Below are 25,981 nucleotides of genomic sequence, written 5' to 3'. Positions count from 1 at the left end.
TGAGGAGTGGGGTGGGCAGGAAGAAGTGTTGGCTGAAAGAGAGTCTGGGCCATATTTCAAGTGACATGATGGCAGACAGCTCTCAAGGGACAGTGATCCACTTCTTCTGCAGCTTAGTTTGAGTGAATATGAGCCTAGGATCTCAGAAAAGACCTTGAAGCCCATGGAACTCACTGGAAGGACCATCTGCTTTGTGCCAGATGCAGTGCCTGGTGCTTATACCTGAATTGTTACCAAATCCTTTGGTTCTGCCATCAGAGAGACTAGCACTCAGCAGAGATAAGACTTATGCTTAGATTTCCAGAAACTTCATTATACTACTAATTAGAGGGTCTCTCTTGACCATGATCCTACGCTCACCGCTGACCTTTACCCTCAGCAGTCCCCACAATGCACGTGAATTACCTGGGACCTTGTAGTCCATGGACTGTACTTCGAGCAGTGACAATTGAGAGTACAACAATGAACCTTCAAATCACCATGTCACTGTACTCCCATCTTAGGCTCTGTGGAAAAGCACAAGACTGCCACACAGTTCCCAGTCACATTTACAGGTGGCTCTGTAGCTCCATCTCTCCACAACTAGCTACTCTGGCTACACACCAGGTTCCAGCTGGCTGGAGGGTCTGTCTCAGCTCATTTCTCCACCTTGTGGAGTCTCATAACCTCAAAGAGCAGACTCAAACACTACCTACTCCTCAAGCCTGCCCTGTTGTCTTGATCACACAGAGCTGGTTTCTTATTTGCATGTCTGTTGGTTCCTGCAGAGACAAACTCTTTCCCCTGGCTCTACATAAGGCCTGCAATAGTAATAGCAAGGGTTTAATAGAAAAATACGAAGGCGGGAGGGGAGAGAGAGGACAGGCAGACATGTCCTGCACTGGGAGATGTATCCCTGACTATTGCTGTGACCAGAGTCTTAAGGTCCAAGGCAGAGCTCTGCATCACATGCAGCTGGGCCTAGACTGTGCATTGCATGGCACGGGAGCCAGGGAATGTGTTTTGTACTTCTGTAAGGCCTAAGAAGATCCTGGTTCCAGGATCCATGGATCAGGTCATTGTTCTGGACTCCCAGCTATTGGCATTAGAGGTACTCAGCTCATCCAAGTAACTAAAACTAATGCCCATGCTAGTGATAATACCAGTACTAATGACCACCCTGACCTTAAAAGACATTGTCATTGGAGATGGGGGTGAAGTGAAAAAAAGGATCCATCTTCCTCTATATTTGTCTTCCTGTTCATTTGTCTTAGGTGAAACATTCACTTCACAGGTTTGTGCCATGAGCTGCCACGCATTTCCAGCCAGGCTAAGCTAGAAACTCACATGGTGAATGTTCAGCCTCAACAGTGGAGTCACACTTAAGGTACTTACTCCTAGTAATGTGGGTCCCCAGGAATAAATGATGACAAAGATCCCTTCTGGAACCTCAGCCAAGCCTGATCTCAGATGACCACATCCACTTCCCCAAACCACAAACACAAGCACCAGCCTATCTCAAGACAGCTACACACTTCCCTGAGCCTTCCCTTCCCCTCTGTGACATTAGGACCAGGCTCAGGCACATGAAACAGACACCGAACAAGATGAACAATTAGTTGCTTGCTCTCCTCCCCATTTTTGTCAGGGGAGAAGGGGAGGAGCGTGCCAGTACCTATAGAATCACACATAATACCCACTGCTATAACACAAAAGCCACCACGAGTCAGAGTATGATCCAAGGACTAGCTGTATTAGATTCACCGAGACTGCTTAAAATAGTAACTGCATGTCCCTTTGCCTTATTGCTGGACCTACTGATTTAGCATCTCTGGAGTTTTAAGCCCCCTCTGTGATTTGCATGAATACAAAGTGTGTGTGATACCAAGTCAAAAATGGGGCAGTCATCTGATGGTCCAGTGCTCTGATGGGCTTGTTGGAGTGAAGATGACATGGGGCAGGGTAAGCTGCCTGTTGGCTGAGCTGAGCATTTCTGATGCTCATTAGGACTCACCTCTCCAGCTGAGGTGAGAAGGGGTTCCTCTGGAACACACTGCCCAGACCCTCCTATCTCTCATTAGATATTTCAGAAGAGTTAGAGTCAACTCACATTGGACAGTTTTATTTGAGGGGGGGGTCTGGATTGCCTTGAGAGAGAGGGACTGAGGAGAGAGAAGTTTCTGGCCATTGCTGCTGACAACGAACTCCATTCCCTCGCGCCCTTACCCCCCCCCCCCCCAGCTCTGGTCTGACAATGTTCTTATCACTATAGCTGAACTCCACCTGAGGCTGGGGGCTTCCTGGCATGGCTGGAGAGTCTCCTACCTGTACACAGCTCGCTTGTCAGCTTCCAGCTGGGCCTGGGGGTCAATGGGGGCACTGGGCACAGGTGTGCTGGCGGTAGCTGAGGATGCGGAGATGTGGACAGCCTGGGCCTTGGAGGGTGGCTGGGCAGTTGCCGTCATCTACAGAGGGAAGAAAGGGGAGGTGGCAGATTAGCTGGGCAGGCTCCCAAGCTGGAGTGTGAGGTCTTCCGTGGCCTGTGCTGGGTCTGGAAAAGAGAATGTGGGCAAGAGAATCATGAGGGCAGAAGGAACATCCATTGATATGTATGCTACATTGGGAAGAAAAGTCAACCTTTCTTCAAATGAGAATGTTCTAGAAAACAATTTAGAACCTATCCTACACCAAGAAATACCCAGCATACTTTGAAAGAGGTGATTCTTCTTATTTGTGTGTGTGAGAGAGTGTATGTGTACCAGTAATGCGACTTGAACTCAGGGCCTTGTGCTATTGCTTGGCTTTTTCACTTAAGGCTAGCACTCTACCACTTGAACCACATAGCTACTTCTGGCTCTTGGCTGGTTACGTGGAGATAAGAGTCTCATGGACTTTTCTGTTCTGGCTAGCTTCAAACTATGATACTCAACTCTTAGCCTCTTGAGTAGTTAGAATTACAGGCATGAGCCATTAGCAACCCTGCTAGTGATTCTTAAAGCAAATGCTGTGAGTTTTGCCCAGAAATATATATATATATATATATATATATATATATATATATATATATATATACAGTGAACCTTTTAAATTATGCTTATGAGTCTCTTAGACAGTAATAAGTTTGATGAGTTTGAAGAGCAGTTGAAAAAGTGATTGAATCAGTTCTCAGCTGAACAACAGTTTACTTACTCACTTTAACACAAGCCAAGAGGTAATGCTTCGAGTGGTTTTGATTGATGAGTGAATAGCTCTCCAAATTTGGTTTACCTGGCCACTTGAAGATAAGGTTTTAATTGACAGACTTCTGTTCTTGGCCACACACATATTTAGAGAAATGGTTTTCATAATAGGCTCTAGGTTTTGGAAGGTATCCCGAGGCCTCTAATTCAGTGCCAACCACAGCAACTCCTTTCAATGTTATATATTGGATTTTCTGTCTAAGGTTTTATTTAAAGATATGGCTCAGTAGTTTAAAGAAATTGAAACTGGGTTCTAATGGCTAATGGCTGTAATCCTACCTACACTAGGAAGGCTGAGATCGGGAGGATTATGGTTTGAGGCCAGCCTAAGCAAACATACAAAACCTCTTCTCAACAAATAGCTGGTACAGTGGTTCGGGTCTGACATCCTAGCTCTGGGGGAGGCCAGACAATGAAGAAAAGTCGAGGAGATTCCATCTCAGTGGAAGGAATGGCTTAGTGGCATATGCCTATCAGCTCACCTTTGATGAGAAGTGTAAAATAGGCGGATCACGGCCCTATCTAAAGAAAACCCTATCTAATAAATAATCAGTGTGAGGGCTGGAGATGTGGTTCAGTGGTACTGCACTAGCCTAGAAAGTATCAGGCAGGCCCTGAGTTCAAACCCCAGTATTGCAAGGTGAAAACCATCATGACAAGAATTTCATGCTTTTATATTATATTGACTTCAGTCAGATAGATCCCCAGGAGGGCATGTCTCTATGACATGTCTCTATCAACCTGTCTCTAGCACCATGATAGCTCTTGACATGCTGTGTTGTCCTCCCGAACACACCTATCTGTCCCTTGCTGCAAAGATTTGTTAACTCCCCTGATTATACTTAATAAAACAATAGACGCTTAATCAATTATTTGGTGAAAAAAATAAGTGAATGAATAAATGAATCAGGTGTGAAGGAAGGAATCACAAATTTTATAGCTGGAAAGCTCATCATAAGACTGGGCTCCTCCTTCCCAGAAGAAGTGTTGTATTTCTGTGAAGACTTGCACATCCCCAGGACATCTGCATATTTTGTCTTGCTTCACTTGTATCTCTGCTCAGATGCAGCCCGTCCTCTCTGCTTCTCACTTCATTTCCTGCTTAGTCCGATATATGACCATATGCTACATGCCTATCTATTAGCTTATTTCATATTTCCCTACTGTTGCCTAAAACTTAAAGTTGAGGAAGGCCTATAATAACTGTATTCCTAGGCCCAAAGACTAATACTAGAAGTATTCAATAAATGTTTGTTGAGTCAATGAGTTAACAAGTGACAATGAGTGGATGAAGTTGAGACTATAAAAGAAGTACGTTTCGTCTGGGTGCCAATGGCTTGTGCCTGTATTCCTAGCTACTCAGCAGGCTGAGATCTGAGGATTGTGGTTCAAAGCCAGCCTGCACAGGAAAATCTGTAAGACTTTCATCTCCAAGTAATCAGCAAAAAGCTGGAAGTGGAGCTGTAGCTGAAGTGGTAGAGCACTAGCCATAAGCACAAAAGTTCAGGGATAGCACCCAGGCCCTGAGTTCAAGCCTCTGGACCAGCACGCGCACACACACACACACACACACACACACACACACACACACACACACACACACACACACACACACACACACACACACACACACACACACACACAGTATGTAGCACATTTTATTATGCTGTATCATAGGTATGTAGAAACTTCCTCTTCACCCCTGGCTGAGTTAGGGGACTACTCCCAAGCTCAACATGTAAGGTGCTTGTCAGAGCTTCTTGGCACTTCTAATTCAGCAGTAGACAATTCTTGAGTCCTACAGGCTCATTCTATTAGCCGTTTGACCTTGGGTAAATCCCTTAACTTTCTTTCTTTCTTTCTTTCTTTCTTTCTTTCTTTTTTTTTTTTGGTCAGTCATGGGGCCTGAACTCTGGGTCTGGGCACTGTCTCTCAGCTCTTCAGCTCAGGTCTAGTAGCACCCTACCACTTGAGCCACAGCACCACTTCTGGCTTTTTCTGCTTATGTGGTGCTGAGGAATCAAACCCAGAGCCTTATGCATGCAAGGCAAGCACTCTACCCCTAAGCCACCTTCCCAGCTCCAATCCTTTAACTTTCTTTGCTATTTTCTCATCAGCAAATGAATTGGTAACTTTTTAGGATTTACGAGTAGGGAAGAGCTGCTCTAAGAAAGAAGCGAGGAGCTGGCAGTGGTGTGCCAGTTTTCAAAACAGAGAAAGAAGGTGGATCCAGACAAAACGAAATCCTCAACATTTTCAAGCTAACCTGGGTTGGACTAAGTCATCCATTGACTCACTGATGCAGCTGCCCATTTCTCTACATGCTCCTTGAGTCCCAGTCACATACCAGGCGCTGTGCAAAACACCGGGCTCACAAAAATGAATGACTTCTATCATGAACTCTATTGGTGGTGTTTTGTTTTGTTTTTATCTGAGATGAGATCTGACAATGTAGCCCAGATTGGTCTCAAACTTGAGATCCTCCTACCTCTGAGTGCTGGGATTACAAGTGCATACCACCATTCCTGGCTCAATTGGTGGATTTGGCGTGATTCTTATTCTGGCAGATGAGAAAGATACGGTATAATTGACCTGGGCAAAGCATCTCCCATAGGGAGACAAAAGGAGATGTGGTCTGAACAGTTGCTTGAATTAGCAAAGAGCATTCCATGGATGACAATTAAAGAGCAGATGTCAGCTACAGGGAAAGTTTCCAGGAAAGGGTCATATATTTCCCTCAAGATCGTCTTCTTCAATGTTTTATCAGTGATTTAGATAATGTCTGAGAAAATGCTCAATGAACTTATACATGACATGAAAATTAGATCCAAAAAAAAACTTTTTTACAGATTTTGACAATACCCTAAACCTAATAAGATTAAAATTTCATCTAATAAGTTAAAATCGAATACTTCTACCATTTTGGCCAAAAAAATCAATAATGTAAGTGCAGAAGACTGTACTTGGCAGCAGTGTTTTAGTTGATAGCTGGCTTGATATATTGAAGGTATAATGTATCAGCCCCCAAATGAACCAGCCAACACAAACCAATGCTGTCTGAGGATGCGTTAATAGATACAAAGGTCAGAATGTGGAGGTCTGAGCCTGTTCTACCCTGACCAAACAAGAACATGTGAGCACATGCGGGGGAGAGCTGACCAGGATTGTGAGGGCATTCTATAGTATCTCAGGTGAGAAAAACTTGCAGGAACCTGGAATGTACAAGTAAGATTCAGGAAACAGGGAGACACAGGGAGACCTAAGAACCTCCTTCATATATCTGAACAAGATTAGATTAGATCAGGTCTGTGCATGTGCCTCACAGGGCCATGCTACAAGCAGACCGTTAAATGTACGACAAGAAGACAATGCAGGTGGTGGTGGGGGGGGGAATACAGTCATGCTATTCAATGCATATCCTTCGAAATTAGGAATATTGATGGGATGGGTGGGGTCAGGAGGGATGAGGGAGAATGATGGAAGGTGACATTGATCAAGATGCATTGCATTCATAAACTACCATGAACTGTAACCCCTTTGCACAACTACTTAAAGATAATAAAACTATAATTTTTTAAAAAAGCATTGGACTCACAAACTGACATGTTGAATTGAAGTCCCTTTGTATAATGACTTTAAATAAAAAGAACACATACATATACATACATATACTCAGATGTGTGTGTGTGTTGTGTGTTGTGTGTGTGTGTGTGTGTGTGTGTGTGTGTGTGTGTGTGTGTGTGTGTAGTGTTAGTCCTGGGGCTTTAACTAGGGTCCTGGCACTGTCCCTGAGCTTTTGTGCTCAAGGCTAATGCTCTACCACTTTATACTGCAATGCTATTTCCAGCTTTTTAGTAGTTAATTGGAAATTAGAGTCTCACAGACTTTCCTGCTGGGGTTCCTACCCTAGCTGGCTTTGGACCACGATCCTCAAATCTCAGCCTCCTGAGTAGTTAGTGGCATGAGCCATCAATGTTGAGCATATGTGTATGTATACATATGTACACATATGAAGACAGTCTGTACAATGTTTCTGAGTCCCTGACTTGCACAGGTTGGAGTCGACTGCTCTTGAGCTGGCAGTCTTCGCAGAGACCAGGCTAGGTACCATGTGAAGTCCCTCCAATACCAACACTCTTGGACACCAAAAGAGTATGTTTTAATAATAGCCAACCACAGCCCAGGGGTGGCCAGAGGCTGGGCTAGGTAATGTATCGAATGTAAAAGGGGTTTGGAAACCCAGAAGTGCTTCACAGACTGGAAGCGTGGCTGAGAATATTAAACATGGGATTTGGGGAATGAACGCTTGGAACAAAGCAAGACACAGTGACTTCCTCGCCGCTCATCTGATGGAATGTCAGTGGATTGGCATGCTCTGCTCTGCCCACTCAGTAACTTCTGTCATTAAAGGACTTTCCAGAGGCTTCTGTGAAGAGGAACGTCTAAATAGAAATATATGAAGGACTGCTCCTTTGTCCCTCGGCTGACCCTTCTTTAGGGAAAGATGGGAGCAGAGAGGGGAAAGAGACCTTGCTGGGCCACAGAAAAAAATACACAGGGGAAAAATCAAAAGCACTCATTTGCATGCATCCCCAGGGGCCCCAGCTAGAGGCTGTGACTTGCAGGGAAGGTGGGGAGAGAGCAAGGGCTCATCGGAGGAGGAGGATGACTCAAATTTATGTAGCTCAGGGGGGCCGATTCAGCAGACTCTGCAGATCTTCCAGGTTTGGAAGATGAATGCTTCTCTCCAAATAGATTTCTTTTTCTAGCCCAGAGACCTCCATTTCCCAAGAACTAGTGCTCAAAGGAATAGGACCTGCAGCTGTCGCTAGGGGTCTGGGATGGGGGTAACTTGAGGTCAGTTTAGGGGGCAGCTCTGATTAAAAAGTGGGAGCAATGGGGAGAAGCTGAGTGGAGCAGGACAGGGAATGACTATTAAATGGCTGTATGGAGCTGCCTCGATCTGGCCTGGGAATATCAGTTGTTAACATGTTCAGGAATTTCCCCAGCTGGTTGATAACAAATGGGTTACTTGAAATGGGCAACCAAGGCAATTGGCAGTAGTAGAAATCTTTATCCCTGCCTTCTCCACCCCTGCCCCGACAGTGCCATTTACTAGCACAACACTATTCTCAGGGTTCTCCCACGTGACTTTTTTCCATTCTTCTTCATCTGGCATGTGAGGGGAGCAGTCCTCATGGGAAGGGTGGGTGGGAAGAGAGAAGTTCGCCTGCAGACTTTCTTGGGCATGTAACTTTACCTTCTTAGGTTTTCTAGGCGCAAGAATGATGGTTCTTACCTCCCCCTGCCCCTTCTGGAAGGACAGTTGTCCCGTTGGTGGATGCTGGCAGAGCAGCTCTCATGGGCAAACCCCTTTGCTCTGTGTTTCCAAAGCTTCAGCACTGGGGCCTACTTGTCTGCTTGCTTGTCTCTCTCTCTTTCTCTGCTAGACTGGGGGATCCCTGTGGGCAGGGGCCAGGTCTGATATTTATGTGGAACCCTCAATGCCTAAAGACCCCCTGTAGAATGAGCAAATGAGAGGCATGGAGTGGGCAGTGTCCCATCTCTACCTTCCTAGCTGGCCTGAATGGCTCAGGCTACAAGAAGAGCTTATCGTCTCTTGCCTCACTTTGAGTGGGCAGATCTGGAGACAGGAGTTCACAGTGGGCTGGGGCCAGGGGGAGGCACATCTAAAAGAGCAGCTTTAACCCCCCCCCCAAAGGCATCAGTGCCTAGTGCCACTGATCACATAAGGAATAAAATGGGCTCTCTCATTGGATGTCTGTGTGACTCAGGTAACTTAGTTAAACTTTCTGATCCAAGGTCCTCATCTATACAATGGAGGTAATTATAACTAAGGGATGTGTTGTGAGAATAACAGCCCACATCCAGTCTTGTTCTTTGTGACTAGTAGGGCCAAGTGCCACTTTCCAGTATCTTCCTCCCAAACCCTGGATGACTGATTCCATGTATTTTTTCACCAGGTAACTTCTCCCAAGGAAACATCCTCTCCTCTAAGCCCCACCCCTGACCGGGGCAGAGTGAGAACTGACCAATCCCCACAGAATCCTACCAGGGACTGCTGGCCTATGGCCCCCTAGTGCCTGCTAAGCTCCAGCCAGCAGCACGAGGCAGGCCAGCACCGGTTCATTTTCCTGGCACAGGAGGCAGTTCAAAGACCTGGGAAGAGGTCAGGGCTGGAAGCCATTTGGTAAATAATGAGGTTGGCCTGCACAGGTAAGAGATGCAATAAGCATAGCCAGTGCTGGGGAGGGAATGGGAGTGGGGGTGCTCCAAGCCTGGGCCTGCTCATTACCCACCCCTCCAGGGGGTACAGCCCACCTCCCCTTATCCTCACCCCATCAGACCCCCCTGTGCTGGGCCCCAGCATGCCCAATAGTTTACATCCTCCTGCCTTCCCTCTCACAGCAACCTCTGTAGAGAAGAATCCTCATTTCCCCTCTCAATCCTTTGGAGTCCTGACTCTCCTGAGAAGTTCCTGGATCCAGCCTTGGTGGCTGCTGCTTCTGTGTCTGTGTCTAACCTCAGGCTTCCCGTTCTTTGTCGGTCTTCATGAGTGGATGGGTTTCCTGGCTCTTATGTCTGAGTCCAATGTGTTTGTTAAATGACTGAATGATGCATGGAATGAGGGAATGAGTGACCAAAGAGGTAAAGGGCTCAGGGAGGGGACAAGCCAAAGAGGAATCCTCAGAAGACCCTCCCCTCCCCCCTCAAGCTCAGGGAGAAGGACTGGCAAAAGATCCAGGGCAGCCCAAGGCAGCTGGAAGACGGGGCTGGTATAGATGCCAATGTCGATGTCTGGGGGCCTAGTGAAGTGACCAGACCACAGAAGAGTTATTGAGTGGGCATAAAGGCCACCTCAGTTAATTACAGAATTGTACAAGGGCTTGTAGGCCCCTGTTGGCAGTGGGTTTCAAAATGAATCTTATCAAATGTGTCCTGTCCTGAGGTGTCATTGACCAGAGCTGATCACAGGGTGGCCGAAGATTTGACTTAGAGCCCAGTCTCTCCTAACTTAATGCAATCCTGAGAAATGACAACTCTCCACCCAAACTGTCCACTTTCAGAGGGAACCCCCCCTCACTTTTGTCATTGTCTCAAACCAATGATTGCCAATAGGCCCATTAGAGGGGGTAACTAATTCTGTGTGTGTGTGTGTGTGTGTGTGTGTGTGTGTGTGTGTGTGTTCTGTCTATTGTGTCCCTAATAAAAAAGTAATTAAAGTTCAATCTAATCTGTGTAGAAGAGCCAAAAGTCAGGTTGGGGCGTAGGTGAACAGAGACTAAGAAATGCCATTCAGCCAGGCACCGGTGGCTCACGCCTGGAATCCTAGCTACACAGGAGACTGAGATCTGAGGATCGCAGCTCAATGCCAGCCTGGACAGGAAAGTCCGTGAGACTCTTATCTCCAAGAAACCACTCAGAAAACCCAAAGTGGCACTGTGGCTCAAGAGGTAGAGCACTAGCCTTGAGCTGAAGAGCTGAGGGACAGCTTACAGGCCCAAAGTTCAAGCCCCATGACCAACAAAAAAATGAAAGAAAGAAAGAAAGAAAGAAAGAAAGAAAGAAAGAAAGAAAGAAAGAAAGAAAGAAAGAAAGAAAGAAAGAAAGGAAGGAAGGAAGGAAGGAAGAAAAGAAAGGAAGAGAAAGAAATAAAATAAAGAAAGAAAAGAAAGAAAAGAAAGAAAGGAAGGAAAAAGAAATGCCATTCACCATCCGGGCTGATTCCCATTTCAGAAATGAATGCTCCAACTATTAGCTCCATTAGAACAGAACCTCCGGCTGAGTTTCCTCCCCTGCACCCCCAGAGTCTGCCAGGCCCACGGGAAGTACCCAATATTTACTGACTGGATGAGTGATTGGAGGAAACAATGCTGAAATCACTTGCCTACATTTGTATCATTCAAAAAGTGAAGGTGTGGCTCAAGGGATAGAGCACCAGCCTTGAGCACAAAAGCTAAGTGACAGCACAAGGCCCTGAGTTCAAGTACCTGTACTGGCACATAAACAAACAACTGTACAATGAGCAGCAGGACCAGGAAGGCCTAGGAGTCCTGAATTTCTGCAATGTTGAATCCCCTTGATCTTCCTCTCCAGACCACTAACTCCAGGGGCCGGAGGCAAGCCCAGCTCTGACTTACCCTACCTCTTCGGCCAGGCCACACAGACACTGAAGCTCTTGAAAGATGGCACAGGATGGGAATGGGGACACAGCCGTGCAAAGTGCTCCTCAGCCTTGCTGCTGACTTGGATCACCTGTTCCCTGATTTATTTTCAGCATTGTATCCTTGGTCATTCACTATTTTTGTAGCTGTTTAAGGCACTTGTCCTGCTTGAGAATGAGAAGATAGACAATAAGATGGCTGTGGGTTTTTGTTGTTGTTGTAATTATCTGAACTAAGGTAGTAAGTTCATCCATGGAAAATCATAAGCTTCAAAGTCACAGGGCTAAGTCCCTGTCTCCTCCATTGGGGCAGAAAGGTTAGTTTTGCCTTTTACACAATGAAGAATCCAGGTTTCAAGATGAGCTGGAGTCAAGATGTATCCGGTTTAAAGACATGGGTGGTCCAAGCAGGCAGGCACAGAGGTTACTGTGCACAAAGGGGACAGAGGCCCAGTAGAAAATTTAAAAAAAAAAAAAGAAAGAAAAGAAGAAGAGTCTGTTTTGATGAGTCAAAGCAAGGGAAGGTGGCTCTCCCATATGGTGGGTCCTGGGGTGTTGCCCCCAGGGGCAGAGAGAACCATCAATCACAGCTTCAGAAAAGGCTTAGGGAACTTCCAAAGCAGCTGAATGAACCCTATTGGCTGCAGAGTGAATGTGTTTCACAGGCAGCTGAGCAGAGGGCCCTGCCAGGCAGGGGGCTCTAGGTCTTAAAGAGATAAGAGGAATGTAAAGGAGTAGGACAACATCTGAAGCTGATTGCCTTGCTGGCCACAGCTGCATGGCTGCCTGGATAGAGGCCATTCACAGCCAGGGGCCCGAGCTACCCCTTCTACCTCCCATTAATGAAACCAGCATGGGGATCCTAATGACTGATCAAAGGCCCAGCAAGCTTCCCCAGGCCGCTACACCCCTGGCCCGGCCTGGTGGATGGTGCTAGAGTAGGAAAAGAAGTGATTCAGAGGGATGCCTAAGCCAGCCTTCTGGTCCCTTTGCAGGTAACCCATGGAAATGCAGTCTCCTGTGGTCCTGGACACCCCTTTCCTTACTCCTGTGGATGGCTGGAGGAAGCAGCAAGATGAAGAAGCCTGCTTTTGCCAAAGGACCTCCAGCAAATGCTTGACTTCCTTCTGAGCTGAGCCTCCCATACTGGACCTGAACTTCGGGTTCTGATTTTGCCAGTCTTGTTGTCTCTGGTCAATAATAAGGCTTAGCTTTTAAGTTGAAGTGCCATCATAGTAGCCACTGTCAAGTCATACTACATCAGTGCCTATCAGCTTGTTTACTATGGGCATTAGGTTTGGTGGGATCAGACAAGATTTGCTGAGACTTCTGCTTTCTAGTCAAATGCTCATGAGGCAGCCCAACTTACTGGGGACCTGCAGACAGAAGATGAAACATGGCATGCATACACCATCAGACCAGATAAAAGATGTATCCTGCCTCAACACCAAGGGCAAAGATGTTCATTTAGTAGCATGCTGGTGTCTGTTTGAAAAACAGACAGGTAGATGGGTGCTGGTACCAGAGTCTCTTTTATGGCAGTAGATGAAGGTGGAAAATCCATTTCCATTTCCTTATTAGTTAGGTCCCAGTAGCTTCCTGGGGTGGGTTGCTCAGGGAGCTGCAGAAGGATTTTTCCTGGAGGAAGATTCTGCATGTGGACTGTGAACAGGAGACAGAAGGGCTTGAAGGTATTTCCGAGGTGGACAGAGTACACAAGAATGAAGAGTATATGTCTGGAACGAGTGAGAAGTGGTTGTTACAAAGAACATTCTAAAAGGATTCTAGCGCCACACCCGCTGGGATGCTAAGCATGTCAGACAGGAGAGAAGAGAATGACTTCGAGAGCCCAAATACAGTCAGCAGAAGTGCTGGAATAAAGGGAGGGAAGTTGGGACTGTAATGTGCAAGTGGTAGCAATGGCTAGAGGAACCACCATTGCAGAATTATAGAACAGAAAGGGAGTGATGCAGGAATTAACATAGTGCATTGAACGAAGGGACAGCACACTTCTATTGTTTCCCTGGAGACAGTTATTTTCGTCAAACTATCCTAGCAGAATTCCACCATCCCTACTGACACACCCCTACCTCTTCAGGGCATAAAAGGAGGGTCTGGGTCAAAGACAGCTATGGCAGGCTGGAACTGATGTACTATAGTTAGCCAGTAGAGGGAGCTGCTACTCTAGTAGAATTTCAACAGGAAGCCAAAGGAAAGAGGAGGTAGTCCATAGGAAGTGTTCCACTGGGTTGTTGCTTTTGCAGTTTCTAAATGCATAATCAGTCTTCTGGGCACACTAAACAAGGCAATGTTCTTATGAATAATCAGTTTCCCCTAGATGAACTGAACACAGTTCTGTGGGGCTGGAAGCCACTTTACCATTGTACTACTTTGGCTTATGAACAAATAGTGTGGGGCCATAACCATTAATGTTTCTCTACTAAAATGAGAAGGAAGAAAAAAAAAACCTCCCTCATTTTTTAATAACTTTATTCCCCAAACTTCAAAAACGAAAATTGCCAAGTTAAGAATTTGCCTTGAAAAAAAATTCTAATTTATTATAAAGAAGGTCTGGGGCTTGGGAATTTTTTTTTTAATGCAGATTCCTAATTTTCCAAAGTGACATTCTCCTGTGCATTTGAATAGATTATGCACGGCACTGCTAGCCTTTCGCACGAGGGGAACATTATTAAAATGGCTGCACAGGGTCTCAGAGGAAAGGACTCTGCTTCTCGTTTCCTTTTTCATTTCGGAAATTCCATATCCAAGACTGTCCATTTCTTGCCTGTAGAGGAAACTGGATTTCTGAGGAGATGGTCGACAGATATGGTACATAGAAGGCAGAAGGCAGGAGATTAGCTTTGACGGAATCCAGAGACAGAGGGTCTGGATTCCTGGGAGCCCCATGGAGGACACGAGTCCCTGTGTGTCTGACCCATGTCCCTATTAGGCCCTAATGTCCTGAAGACGCAGTGTCTGAGAATAGCCAGTGCTTCGGGTAATAACGTGATGGAAGGAAAAGGAGCAGAACTTTCCCCTGAGGAGCTAGGCTCTGCTTTTGAGAGACAAGAAGACAGAAGACCAGTACAAGGCCAACAGCCAGGCCCACGTGAAAAAAGACTCACCCCTGAAGAACAGGGGAGATTCCCCCTCCCCCCACCACTCATTGGCTCCAAGGCCATTCCTTGGGAGATGATCACCTTTGTCCATGAGTTAGAAACCTCTGGATAGAGCCCTCAGCCCCTGCTCCCTTCCAACCAGTCCATCCCTGCCAAACTCTCCTCCCCATCCCTACCCCTTTACTCAGAAAACAGCCTAGTTCAGGGAAGGGTAGTGGCTGGTAATCCTAGCCAATTCCTATGAATTCTGAGGCTTCATGGCAGATACTCCATTGCTGGGTCTCTAGGGTTACCAACAGAAATGCAGCCTTCCCAGGGCAAATTGCCTGTCTACTGTAAATGTGAATAACTTCCACAGAGCACAGCCCCGGGACAGTCCGTGCATTTGACTGCTGCTTGGAGGCCCCACCCCCGCCCACCAGGGGTTGGAGTCGCTCAGTGGCGGCATCTAAGGGGTTCTGTGCCTTAGATTGTAGCCTCACCTCTGTCCCTAGCTTCAGCAGCTGGGGCTTATTCATCCAGCTGTACCCTGAGAATTAAACTCGGTTCCTGGATCTGCATTTTTTGGACAACACAGGTCCTTGCTGCAGCTCCCCTGCTAACCAATCCCCCTGCCAAGCCAAAACTTCTCCCAGCTGCTCAGAAAAGACACCAGGCAGGGAGAGAAGGCAGGAGGGAGGAAGCAGCTGTCTCCAGTTGTACCATCCACACCTCCCTGATCTCTGGCACCTGCTGCATCTCTCCTTAAGCCTGGAGTCTAGGAGGGGGGGCAGGGGTAAGGGCCTTCATACCCTCTACCTGCTAAACACAGGAAAGAGTCCATCTCTGCTCTGCAGGTCTACTCTGGAGTTTGGAAAGCAGCATCCAGAAGGCTAGCTCTTTGATCCCCCCACTGTGGACCAAGTGGCTTCTCCTCTTTGTCCCTTTTTCTTCTTCCCCTGCCCCCAGTTGAGGGCTACCGTGGTATAATGCTGCAAAATCTGAAACTTTTAACAGAGCGAGGGGAATAATGCCAAGCCTAGCCCTGTGGTCACCTGTGGAAAGCTACTGACATGAAGGATGATGTGGTTTGGCTAGGGGAAGAGAGTAATATTGCTCTCTGCATCTTACTGCTGTGTGTGTGTGTGTGTGTGTGTGCGTGTGTGCGTGTGCATGTGTGTGTGTGTGTGTGTGTGTGTGTGTGTGTGTGTGTGTGTGTCTTGAACTTATGGCTTAAACTTTGACCATTAACTTTTCTACTCAGGGCTAATGGCGTACAACCTGACCCATTCCTCCACTTCTGGCTGTTTTGCTGGTTAACTGGAGTCTCAGAGACTTCCCCGCCTGGGCTGTGGCTTTCACAGCTCAATCCTCAGATGTCAGCCTCCTGAGTAGTTAGGGTTACAGGTGTGAGTTGCCCTGGCTTACTACTCCTTGTGTGCTGCCTGGATCTGTGGGGAGGGGCCACATTTGAACTGTTGCTGCTAGGGACAGGGCAGGGCGGAGGCCAGTGGCTGGGGAAGAATGGCGGCATGGCACACAGTAGGCCCTACCTACACAAGACCTGTCTGCACCAGCGAACATTCCAGCCAGTACATTTCACATGGCAGATACTCCATAAATAATGATTGAATTGCTAGAGACTTCTGGTCAGACCAGCATAGAGAAAATAGGAGAGCATGAAGGGAAAGGTCAGAGGGGGGAGTCGCCTCGTGTGGAAACTCAGCTGCAGAACTCACAGAGTTGGATGGGGAGAAGGGCTGGGTGTCAAGGACTGCAGGAGCTCTACACATCCAAGCCTGGAAACTTCTAGAAGGAGTATCAGGCACAGGTAAGAGGCTGCCTAGGAGGTGCTGGGCTGCTTGCAGGATTTTGAACTTAGGGATGAGTCCCAGAAGAACTCCAGTGAGCTCAGGGAAAAGAGAATCAGGTCTCAGAGAAAGGAACTTGCTTCTTCTAGTTAGAAGCCTGGCTAAGTCTAGATGAGAACAGATTTTTCCCACTAGGGAAGCAGAGGAGGATTGGACAGGGGCTCAGGTAAGGATGCTCAAAGCACAAAGGTTCCCAGATACTCAAAGGCCGACCTCGAGTGTTTGTACCTCACACCTTGTGCCTGTGTATATTTTGCCCCCCGTTGTGATGCAATTTGCATTTCCTAATGACCAAGGCTACCACATCCCCTCCCCCACCCCCATTCTTCCCTGGCACACTCACCTGGGGGCTGTCCTGGTAGGGTGGGGGAGGGACATTCTGCGTGGCCATCATTGTCAGAGCTGGGGCTGGGGAGGCATGTTGCATCATGGGATTGATTCACATCGAGGATCTGTGGGTAGGAGAAAAGGGGGCCGCACTGTTAACACCACTGAGCGCAGGCTGTCCCGGGGACCAACCAGCTCCACATTTTGCTGGACTACTTGGATTGACAGGAGAAGCTGGGGCTAGAGCCCCTTTAGGGGAACAAATGAGAACCAAGGGATAGGTCTTGGTTGGCTCTATGTTGGCTGTGCTACTTTGACTTGAAAGAAACAATATTCAAATCATATGTAAAACAACCTGTCCCCCTGCGGTGATGCTCTGTTCAGCATCAGCTCTGGCCTGCTGTGCAGGGGGGGGGGGGGAAGTGGAGGGCAGAGGGTGGCTTGTGGTAGCCTGGCAGGATTGGGGACTATTTGGATACCTGTCCTTCCCAGCCCATCCTGGAGGGTCCTGAGCCTCATCCCATCCCATCTCTGCCATTTCACAGGCAATCTGGACCAACTACCGGCCTTCACAAGGACAGGAAGCCTTCAGGCTCCCCACTTCACTGCTCCAAGGTCTCCCAAGATCAGTCTCACCCTCCCCAGTGTGCTCACCACACCCCCTAGTGGTGGCAAGGGATTGTGGGATGGTGGACCCTGCTTACACTGTGGCCCAAGGAGAACTTCCCGGAGAAGCAGGAAACATCTGTCTCTCTCTCTCTCTCTCCCTCCCTCCCTCCCTCCCTCCCTCCCTCCCTCCCTCCCTCCCTCCCTCCCTCCCTCTCTCCTCCTCCCCCCCTCATCTTTTAGGTGCATTCTGTGAGCCCAGGATTTCTTTCAGTCTTGGTTCAGGGAACAGTCACAGGTATATGGCTTCTTGCTGGGTCAAGTGTTACATTGCCTCTTAACTAGAAGGCCTGTGTGTGTGTGTGTGTGTGTGTGTGTGTGTGTGTGTGTGTGTGTGTGTGTGTGTGTGTGTGTGTGTGTGTGTGTATGAGAGAGAGACAGAGAGACAGAGATAGAGAGAGAGAAAGAGAAAGCGAGAGAGATTTCCAGGTCACCCCCATCTCATCACCAGTAAGTGAGCTGTCTGTCCCCACAGGGCCTCAAAATGTCCCCTTGCACTAGACTGTGGTGCAGTAAGTGGAGATAGCCTGGCAATGCAACCCAAAGAGCAGAATGCTCACAGAGCTGCTGAGCTACAGCAGGTGTCCTGAAATATTCAGAGCCACAAGCCCACAGGCTAGTTGCTGATACAGGGTTGTGCCATGGAGAGCAGGGGGGATAGATACCTAAGAATGCCTGGGGTGCAGAACTGGCTGGTGTCCTGAGTAGAGGGCGCCAGTGAGCCAGGGCTCAGACTCCTCCCCCTGCCCCCCCCCCCCACCCCAGCAGGACCCTCAGGGGACCACCCTCCTCCAGTATGAGGCCCATTCTGCCTGACCCTCCCTAAGGTCTTCTAAAATTTCCACAAACCTGAATTCGATGGGAATTTGAGGGTATCTTAGAACTACCATTAAATAAAGGGGTAGATTTCCAGGGCAGGGTGTGTGTGTGTGCGTGTGTGTGTGTGTGTGTGTGTGTGTGTGTGTGTGTGTGTGTGTGTGTTGTTCTTTTAGTTCGTTTTTCCACAAGAAGGGGAAGGAGAGCTCTCCCCTGGCCTGACCTGAGTCTCTAAAGCACCAGGCATGCTTTGACCTCAAGTGCACAGGCAAAGCAGTGGAGGTTCATGTTTCATTTAATAGATGTTTATCACGGATCATGTCTGTGCAGGGAACTGTGCTAGGGGGTGAGGCCAGGTGGATGAATGAGGCCAGGTCTCCTCTCCAGGGAGTGTGCTTGGTAGATGGAGGCGATAATCTGGCAGGAAAATAAAGAAGGTAAGGTGAGGATAGAGCAAGGAGAGATGGCATTTCCTGGGCAGGGCATTTTTGACGGATCCACTGCCTATGTCTCTACCACCCTGGCCTGAGCTTCAGCTGAGCCATCAGGACATCTTTGTGACAGAAGCGCATGGCATCCTGTCTGTCTCAACACCTAGATTTTCCTTTGCACAAGGACTCAGCAGGGAGTCATGAAGGATTCTATCTCCTAGGGCAGGGTAATTATCAAGACTGGTCATCATGGCTGGGCCTTTGTGCATATGGGGCAGGGAGGAGGGGACTATAAGCCAAAGGACAAGAGCGGAGAGGGGTTCAGAGGAAAAAGAGTACCGGATATTTCTCTTCCTCATCCTCCTCCAACAGAACACAGGACCTTTCAAATGTTAGGCACACGCCCTGCTAGATGCAGATTTCTTGAGACAGTAGAAAGGACTTCCAGAGTTAAGATTTCCAGGCATTAATGTGGACGTTTGAAATAAGGAAATAGGGGTATTTTGAAAATGCTGGGTACCCTAGCAGATAGGGCAACTTTGGATGAGGCCTCAGGGTCGGGATGGTGTGGCAGGGTCTCTTTCTGGAGGCTCAGTGTTGGGTGGGGGGTGTGGGGAGGGGGGGGTTCACGTGGGGAAACAGGCTGCAGGGATACAGTACCAGAATCCTCCAGAAGAGGGAGCATGGGGGCAGAGTGAGTGGGAGCGGCAGCATGCAGCAAGGTTTTCCTCCCTTGTTGGGGTGACCGGTTCCTTTTAACACAGGGTTTTGAATGTTTGGGTAACTTAGTGCCATAATGGGAAATTCATAGCGAGGGCAAAGCCAAGGAAATGCAAAGAGGAGGACTTAAGCTAAACAACGGTGTCTTTAATCCTCATTCTTTTGTTCACGGGCCAATTAAGGGGAGGCAGGGTCAGTTTAGAAGCACTGTCCCCAGGCATATTTAGAGCTGCCTGTCTGGGGACAAGGAGGGACAGTAAAGAGACCATCATCCACGTGGCACAGACACTGGTTTAGTCCCGAGCCTGCTGGGTCGTGCAGCAGAACCCCAACAGCCTCAAGCAGAGGAGGAAGACAGTTTTTCTGAGGACCCAGATGGCTCTTGCCCCTCCCCCATTCTGGGGTCAGCGCCAGCCACTGCCCTACTGCCCTCTAGGGGGCCTCTCCAGAACAAGAACAGCAGGGGCTTCAGTGTCTTTCTCTGTTCACACAGATAAAGGTAAAGAACCTTCTGGAAACGTGACTCTTGGGAGCTCAGTGGACATAGGACCCCGTGTCTACCCTGGGAATCCCCTTGTATCCCCATACTCTCCACCCTCCACCCATATATGCCCCACCCCCACCCCGGTCTATTCAGTCCTCCTAAGGGATCACATGCCCCCATCTTGGAGAGAACTTTAGAGATCTGACTCATCCGGTCAGGGACTTGGCTGAGACTCTGGGGCTTGGGTGTGGGGGGACATCCTTGAGCAATAGTTGGGGGCTGGCCATTTGGAGAAATCTGCCCCTTGGGGGCTTTCTGTAGAAGCAGCAGGAGCCCAGGCCAGGGCTCTTGAGTTTTTGTCAGGGGCTCTGGGAGGCTGCTGGCCAGTGCAGGGCTCTCTGCTTCTGTCACCAGACACCAGAGCATTCAAGGGAACACAGCCAAGTCCGAAAATGGAGGGTACCCGAGAAACATGGAGCTGGAGAAACCCCCCTCCCTCCCTGGCAGGCTGACATTGAGAGTTTTCTTTTTCATGCTGTAAAACTTTATTCTAAGACAGGTGAGAGAGAGAGAGAGAGAGAGAGAGAGAGAGAGAGAGAGAGAGAGAGAGAGAGAGAGAGAGAGAGAGAGAGAGAGAGAGAGAGAGAGAGAGAGAGGAAAGGAAGGAAGGAGGGAGAGAGAGGGAGGGAGGGAGAGACAGACAGAGATCGTTCCCACTCAAATCCACAAAGATATTCAAAATCTGTGTCACTGACATGATCCTATGGTAATGCCATCTTAGCAACCCAGGAGCCAGGTGAGGCTGGTGGGGGGGAGGGAAGGGGGCGTGGAGGGACCAGCTTTTAGGAAACAGGACTGTGTTAGCCTAAGGGCTCCTTAGCAACCCCACAGCCAGGCAGCATGAGGCCCTCAGACAGGAGAACAAACCCCAGCAGCGTGTTGACAAACACAGGCTTGGGGGGGGGGGAATGCCAAGCTCGTTAGAAGGAGCTCATTAGGACTTGTTGACATGAAACCCATTAGACCAATTAACATTCCATTAACGGTCTGGGGCTCCAAGGGGTTAATGCTGCCGGGCAGTAATTGGGCTGGGGTGCAGGGGTTGGGGGCTCAGGGCCTTAAGGATGAGAAACAAACTCTAATTGGGAACTGACTGGCCAGCTGGCCCAACAGCATTTGTTCCTGGCCCCTGACCCTAGCTGGGACTAAATTGTATGTGCTGCTGAGGTGGGGTTGGGGGTGGGGTTGGGGGATGGGAGGGACCCGCTTTCCTTTGCTCCTCACTGCCCCCCAGGCTTGCTCTACACTACAGCCTGGGCCCACAGTTGGCACCAGGACAATGGGGAGGGGCTGTCTCTCCCCTGTGACTCGGATGGTTCTGTTTTCTTCATTAATTGCTCTGTATCCTTCAGCCTTCTGGTAATAGTTTTCTTTCTTAGCCTCTGGGAAGTCAAAGCTCCCCCCCTTTCTTTCCTCTCTCTCCAGCCCCTCTGGTATTCTGTGAGGTTACTACTCTTACAAAATTGTAAAGAAGCTGGAATGGTGCTCGAAGGGTAGAGGGGTGGAGAGGGTGGTCCTGTCCTTCCCTTCCTCTATTCCACCGCCCTGCTGTGGTTCCCCTTAGAGTCCTCTGTCCATCTGTCTGTCTGTCTGTCTGTCTGTCTGTCTGTCTGAAACACACATTTGGTTTTCTTGAGGTTCCTTGCTCTGCTACTGTAGAGGAAATGGACGTCTCATTCCCTGGCTGGGACTCCATTCCTCCACCTGCAGACTCAATCGGACAAGAGGACTCCAGAGTTCATTCTCAAGTCTCAAGGATCAGGAAGGCCTGTTCTAGGCGCCCAAATCTTGATCGTACTCCCAGGAGAATTTACCACTGATCTGTGGCTTGGACAAGTCACACCCCTCTTGGATGGAAGAAGGAAGGCATCTCCTTCCCCCCAAGAAAAATGTTTTCAGTCTTTGCTTCACGCCAACCCCCTTCCCACCCCCAACCCCCCACATTAGCCCTTGACACATGGTTATCGAACTGAATGCAAACAGTTGGATTGGAGCTTTATTTCATGACCCGGCCAGCTTGCCTTCCTTCCTCCTTGATTCATTTCTAAATGGGGGTGGGGGAACTCTTGAAGCCAGGGAGCCAGGAAGTCTCCACCACTACCCCCTCCCCAAAGCCCAGACACCCCCAGCTTACTCCTCTACCTCCATCCCTAAACCTTTGGCTCTGAGCAGTTACCCAGGCTGGAGTTCTGACGTCTAGACAGATTTGCAGGAGGCTGAAATAACACCGTGAACTCAGCAGGAGGGGTGAAAAGCTGCATTAGTAACCTGGCTGGCTTTAGCTTCTCCCTCAGGGGCAGCCGCCTCAACCCTGGCACCGTCCTCTCTTTCCCTTCAGTGGTTTATGCCTTGTCCTGACCGGCTCTGGTCCAGCTCCCTTCCCAGAAGTGGCCTGTAGGTGGCGTCACAGGGCCCTTCTTTAATTGCATTATATAATGTAACCTGTTTACTAAATCATGTAATCAGTCAGTCGCCTTAGGATTTACAGCTTCAGATGTGTATGGAGAATTGGACTTTGAGTCAAATTTAAAAACAAATAAAAATGAGAGGCAGCTGTTGCTGATAGTGTGATATTCATCTTTTGGAAACAAATTCACCCCAGTGCTATAAATTATGCCTGGAAAAAAAGTGTTGTTGGTGGGAAGGAGTTGGCTGGATCTCCTCTGCTGGCAACTCAGAGCGATGAATCTTGAAATAACGGTGTCAACCTGTCACTGATTTCATGTGACTCTGTGGATTTATCTAAAGAAACACAGGCGTGCGCGCACACACACACACACACACACACACACACACACACACACACACACACACACACACACACACACACACACACACACACACACACACACACACACGCCCCAGGTCGCTGCAAAACCCAGGAAGAGCTAGAAATCACAAGCCCAAAGCTGAGCGTCTTCTGGAACTCCAAGGTCTCCAAGCCTGGGGATCCAGATTAGCACAGAGGACTGGGTGGGAGGGGGAGGGGAGCATGGACAAGGATAAGGCCAGTTTGGGGGGTGGGGTGATGGAGTAGAGAGAGGATCTCCCAGATGGGCTGGGAAGCTTTAAAATATGAGCAGGGACCTAACCTCCCATGTAACCTTTCTGATTAATATCAAGGGCCACTGAGGTGGGGATTAAGGAATGGTGAGAAGAGAGTCAGGCGCCCCAGAAAATGCTGCACCTCAAACTCATCAAACATTATTCCAGTACTGTGGGGGCCAGGAGACAGATCAAGGATCTGAGGTCTGAAGTAACAAGAGTGCCAGGGGTTCTCTGTCTCTGTCTCTTTCTGTCTCTGTCTGTCTGTCTCTTTCTGTCTCTCTCTCTCTGCTTGATTCAGGGTGCTGGAGGCCAATGGGGCCAGGTAGTCAGATCAGACTTTGGCTGAGGCTTGGAAGCCAAGACATAGAGCTATGTCTCCATCACTGAAAGACTGGTAGTAGAGATCAGGATTCACATTCGGGTTTGCTCACTGTATCCCAAGGCTGGCCAGCTCCAGGAGTTCAGACATGAACCTCTGCTCAGGGCTTCCACATGACTTGGGTCCCAGGACACACTGCTCCTAGCCCAGAGCTTGTTTCAGTAAGAGTGTCATAGCCAGGAGGCCCACTTCCCAGGTTCTGCCCCCACCCCCACCCCCGCTCCTGGGGGAATAATTCTTTATCAGACTCAGCAAGTAGCAAAGATGCCACAGGGCCCTTTGGCCACCCATTCTCTCACAGTACCGATGGTCATTTGCTGCCTTTCTGTGGTGCCAAGTTATGTCCTGGTATCATGATGCTGGTCTCTAGGGAACAGAGTAGGGGCAGAACAAATGCCAGCAGGAGCTCTGGCTAAGAGTCATTGAGATGGCTCCCTCCATCTCTCCTCCCCAGCCCTTAAGTGCCTGGTGGGGTGAATGCCCAGCTCCCCAACTTAAGCAGTGGCCTGTGTCTTACTTCCAAGGGCCTCTACCTCCTCTGCTTGCTCTATGCCTAAGGCCTTTCACTGCTTGCTATTTATCTGGAATAACAAGTCCCTGTGTGGCTTGGCCCACAGGGCATTTATGCACCCTAGATGTCATTTGTGGCCCAGCTTGGATCTGAGCACCAGTTCTAGAAACCAGTTTCAGCTGGTGTATGGGGGGGGTCGTCACCCACCTCCTTGTGTCCCAGTCCAGTGGGGAGGTGTTCAGTGATCACATGGGTGTAGGAGTCCACTAAATGGTATTTGGATTTGCTACCCCCCCCCCGCAGCCCTGGCTTTGGGCCCTGGGGGCTACAGGTGATCACAGACCCCCATCAGGGTCCTCAGCCTCTACCCCCACCCACACTCCCCTGTGGTCAGAATTCACCTTCTTTGAACTTCATCTTGCCCAGGTTTCCTGGAGAAGAGGCCTGCCATCTTGCCCTGCTGCTCACTGGCACTTGGTTCTGGCTTAAGGATGGGGGTGGTGGGTAGAGGTGGGGGTGGTCCTAGTTCTTTGGGGCCCAGAGTTCGTGGGCTACCACCTTTCCATCTGCCACTCCTCCAATTCATCAATTCTTCCATTTGGTTTAAAAACACAGGCCTGAGTCTTTTTGTTTGTTTTAGTTCAGCATTGGGACTTGAAGAACTCAGGGCCTGGCTTCTGTCTCTGAGCTTTTTCTTTTCTTTTCTCAAGGCGAATGCTCTACCAGTTGAGTCATACTTCCACTCCAGCTTTTTTAGTTTGGTGGCTAATTGGAGATCCGAGTATTACAGACTCCCTTTCCTGGGCTGACTTTGAACTGGGATCCTCCTTAGTTCTCAACCACCTGAGTAGCTAGGATTTACGGGCATGAGCCCTTGTGCTCAGCTTCAGGCCTGAGTCTTGAGCCTTCCTCCCCTAGCTGCTTTTGTTTTTTGTTTTTGTGTTTTGGTCGGTAGTGAGGCTTGAACTCTGGGCCTGGGCACTGTCCCTGAACTCTTCAGTGCAAGGCTAGCGCTCTACCACTTGAGCCACAGTGCCACTTTTGGTTTTCTGAGTGGTTTATTGGAGATAAGAGTCTCATGAACTTTCCTGCTAGGGCTGACTTTGAACTACGAACCTCAGATCTCAGTCTCCTGAGTAGCTAGGATTACAGGCGTGAACCGCCAGTGCTCAGCTCTAGTTGCTCTTGTTTTAACACACGGGGTCCAGAGACTGGTGGAGACCTTCCTTGCCTCCCTCCCTGCTTAGCTGTCATACCTTCCCTGGCTTCAAAAAGCTGCTGATATATTTTACAAACTGAAACAGCAATTTAATTCCCCCTGATAGCGGCAATTGTCCATTAGATCTTCCTACAGAGGAGCTTAACAATAATTCCTTTCATCCAACCGCTTGCTTCTTCTTGATCTGAGAATCAATCCCATAAATAGCAGGCAAGAGTTTTCACATTACTCTCCCCCTCCAGCTTTTAGCATTTTGATGAAGATTCTCATCTCTTCTTTAAGCACTTTACAACTTGGCAATTTTTCCCCCTTTGGTTCCTTTAAACAAAATAAAACAAAAAGAAAAGCAGGGTGGGGGAAAAAAAAAAGCAGATTGGCTATAAGGGGAAACAGTGCTCACTTTCTCCTGGAAGGAAGGATGGATTTTCATTTTCTCCCACAGGGAGGCAGGGAATGGAGGCAAGGCCTCTGATGGTTCCAGGTGACTCCGCCCCCAGAAAGGTATCTTTGGAATTTTTTTCAATCATAGCATTTGAACTCAGGGCCTTGAGCATGCTAGGTCACTCTTGAGCCACTCTGCCAGCCCTTTCTGTGTACCATTGGTTGAGATGGAGTTGCAGAAACTTTTTGCCCAAGCTATCCTGGAACCACAATTCATTCATCTCTGCCTCCCAAGTAGAGACTTGAACTGCTTCCTTTGAATATCTTCTAGCATCTTAATCTCCATGCTCACTCATAGTTGGGTCCTGCTTTTGTCAGTAATGTCCAACTCACTGTATTGTTTTTGCCTCCAAGAGACTTTTCCCCCTGGTTGTACCCCAGAAATGGAGGTTAGGGTCTCCAGCTGCTCCCCTGGCTGCTGGGGGTGGGGAGAGACTTCCTTTGATTTATTCTGTTTCTTTACCATCACTCACATCACCATCGATTCTACCCTCTCCTTCTCCTCTC

General features: G+C 48.6%; 1 protein-coding gene across 4 annotated transcripts in view; it reads right to left on the bottom strand.

Moving 5' to 3' along the window:
- Positions 1-25,981, bottom strand: part of LOC138838847 (homeobox protein PKNOX2) — a 261,583-nt gene that overhangs the window by 65,503 nt on the left and 170,099 nt on the right. For all 4 annotated transcript variants that reach the window (XM_070038240.1, XM_070038238.1, XM_070038241.1 and 1 more), the window contains 2 exons: positions 16,716-16,824; positions 2,305-2,444 (listed from right to left, as the gene is read on the bottom strand). In XM_070038240.1, coding sequence (XP_069894341.1) covers positions 2,305-2,444; positions 16,716-16,802 — 227 coding nt within the window. In that variant the 5' untranslated portion in view covers positions 16,803-16,824. The remainder of the gene's footprint in view (positions 1-2,304; positions 2,445-16,715; positions 16,825-25,981) is intronic.

This window comes from Dipodomys merriami, unplaced genomic scaffold, assembly GCF_024711535.1.
Source record: "Dipodomys merriami isolate MVZ:Mamm:240054 unplaced genomic scaffold, mDipMer1.0.p SCAF_29, whole genome shotgun sequence".
NCBI classification, from domain to species: domain Eukaryota; kingdom Metazoa; phylum Chordata; class Mammalia; order Rodentia; family Heteromyidae; genus Dipodomys; species Dipodomys merriami.
This window is presented reverse-complemented; position numbering and strand designations above follow the sequence as displayed.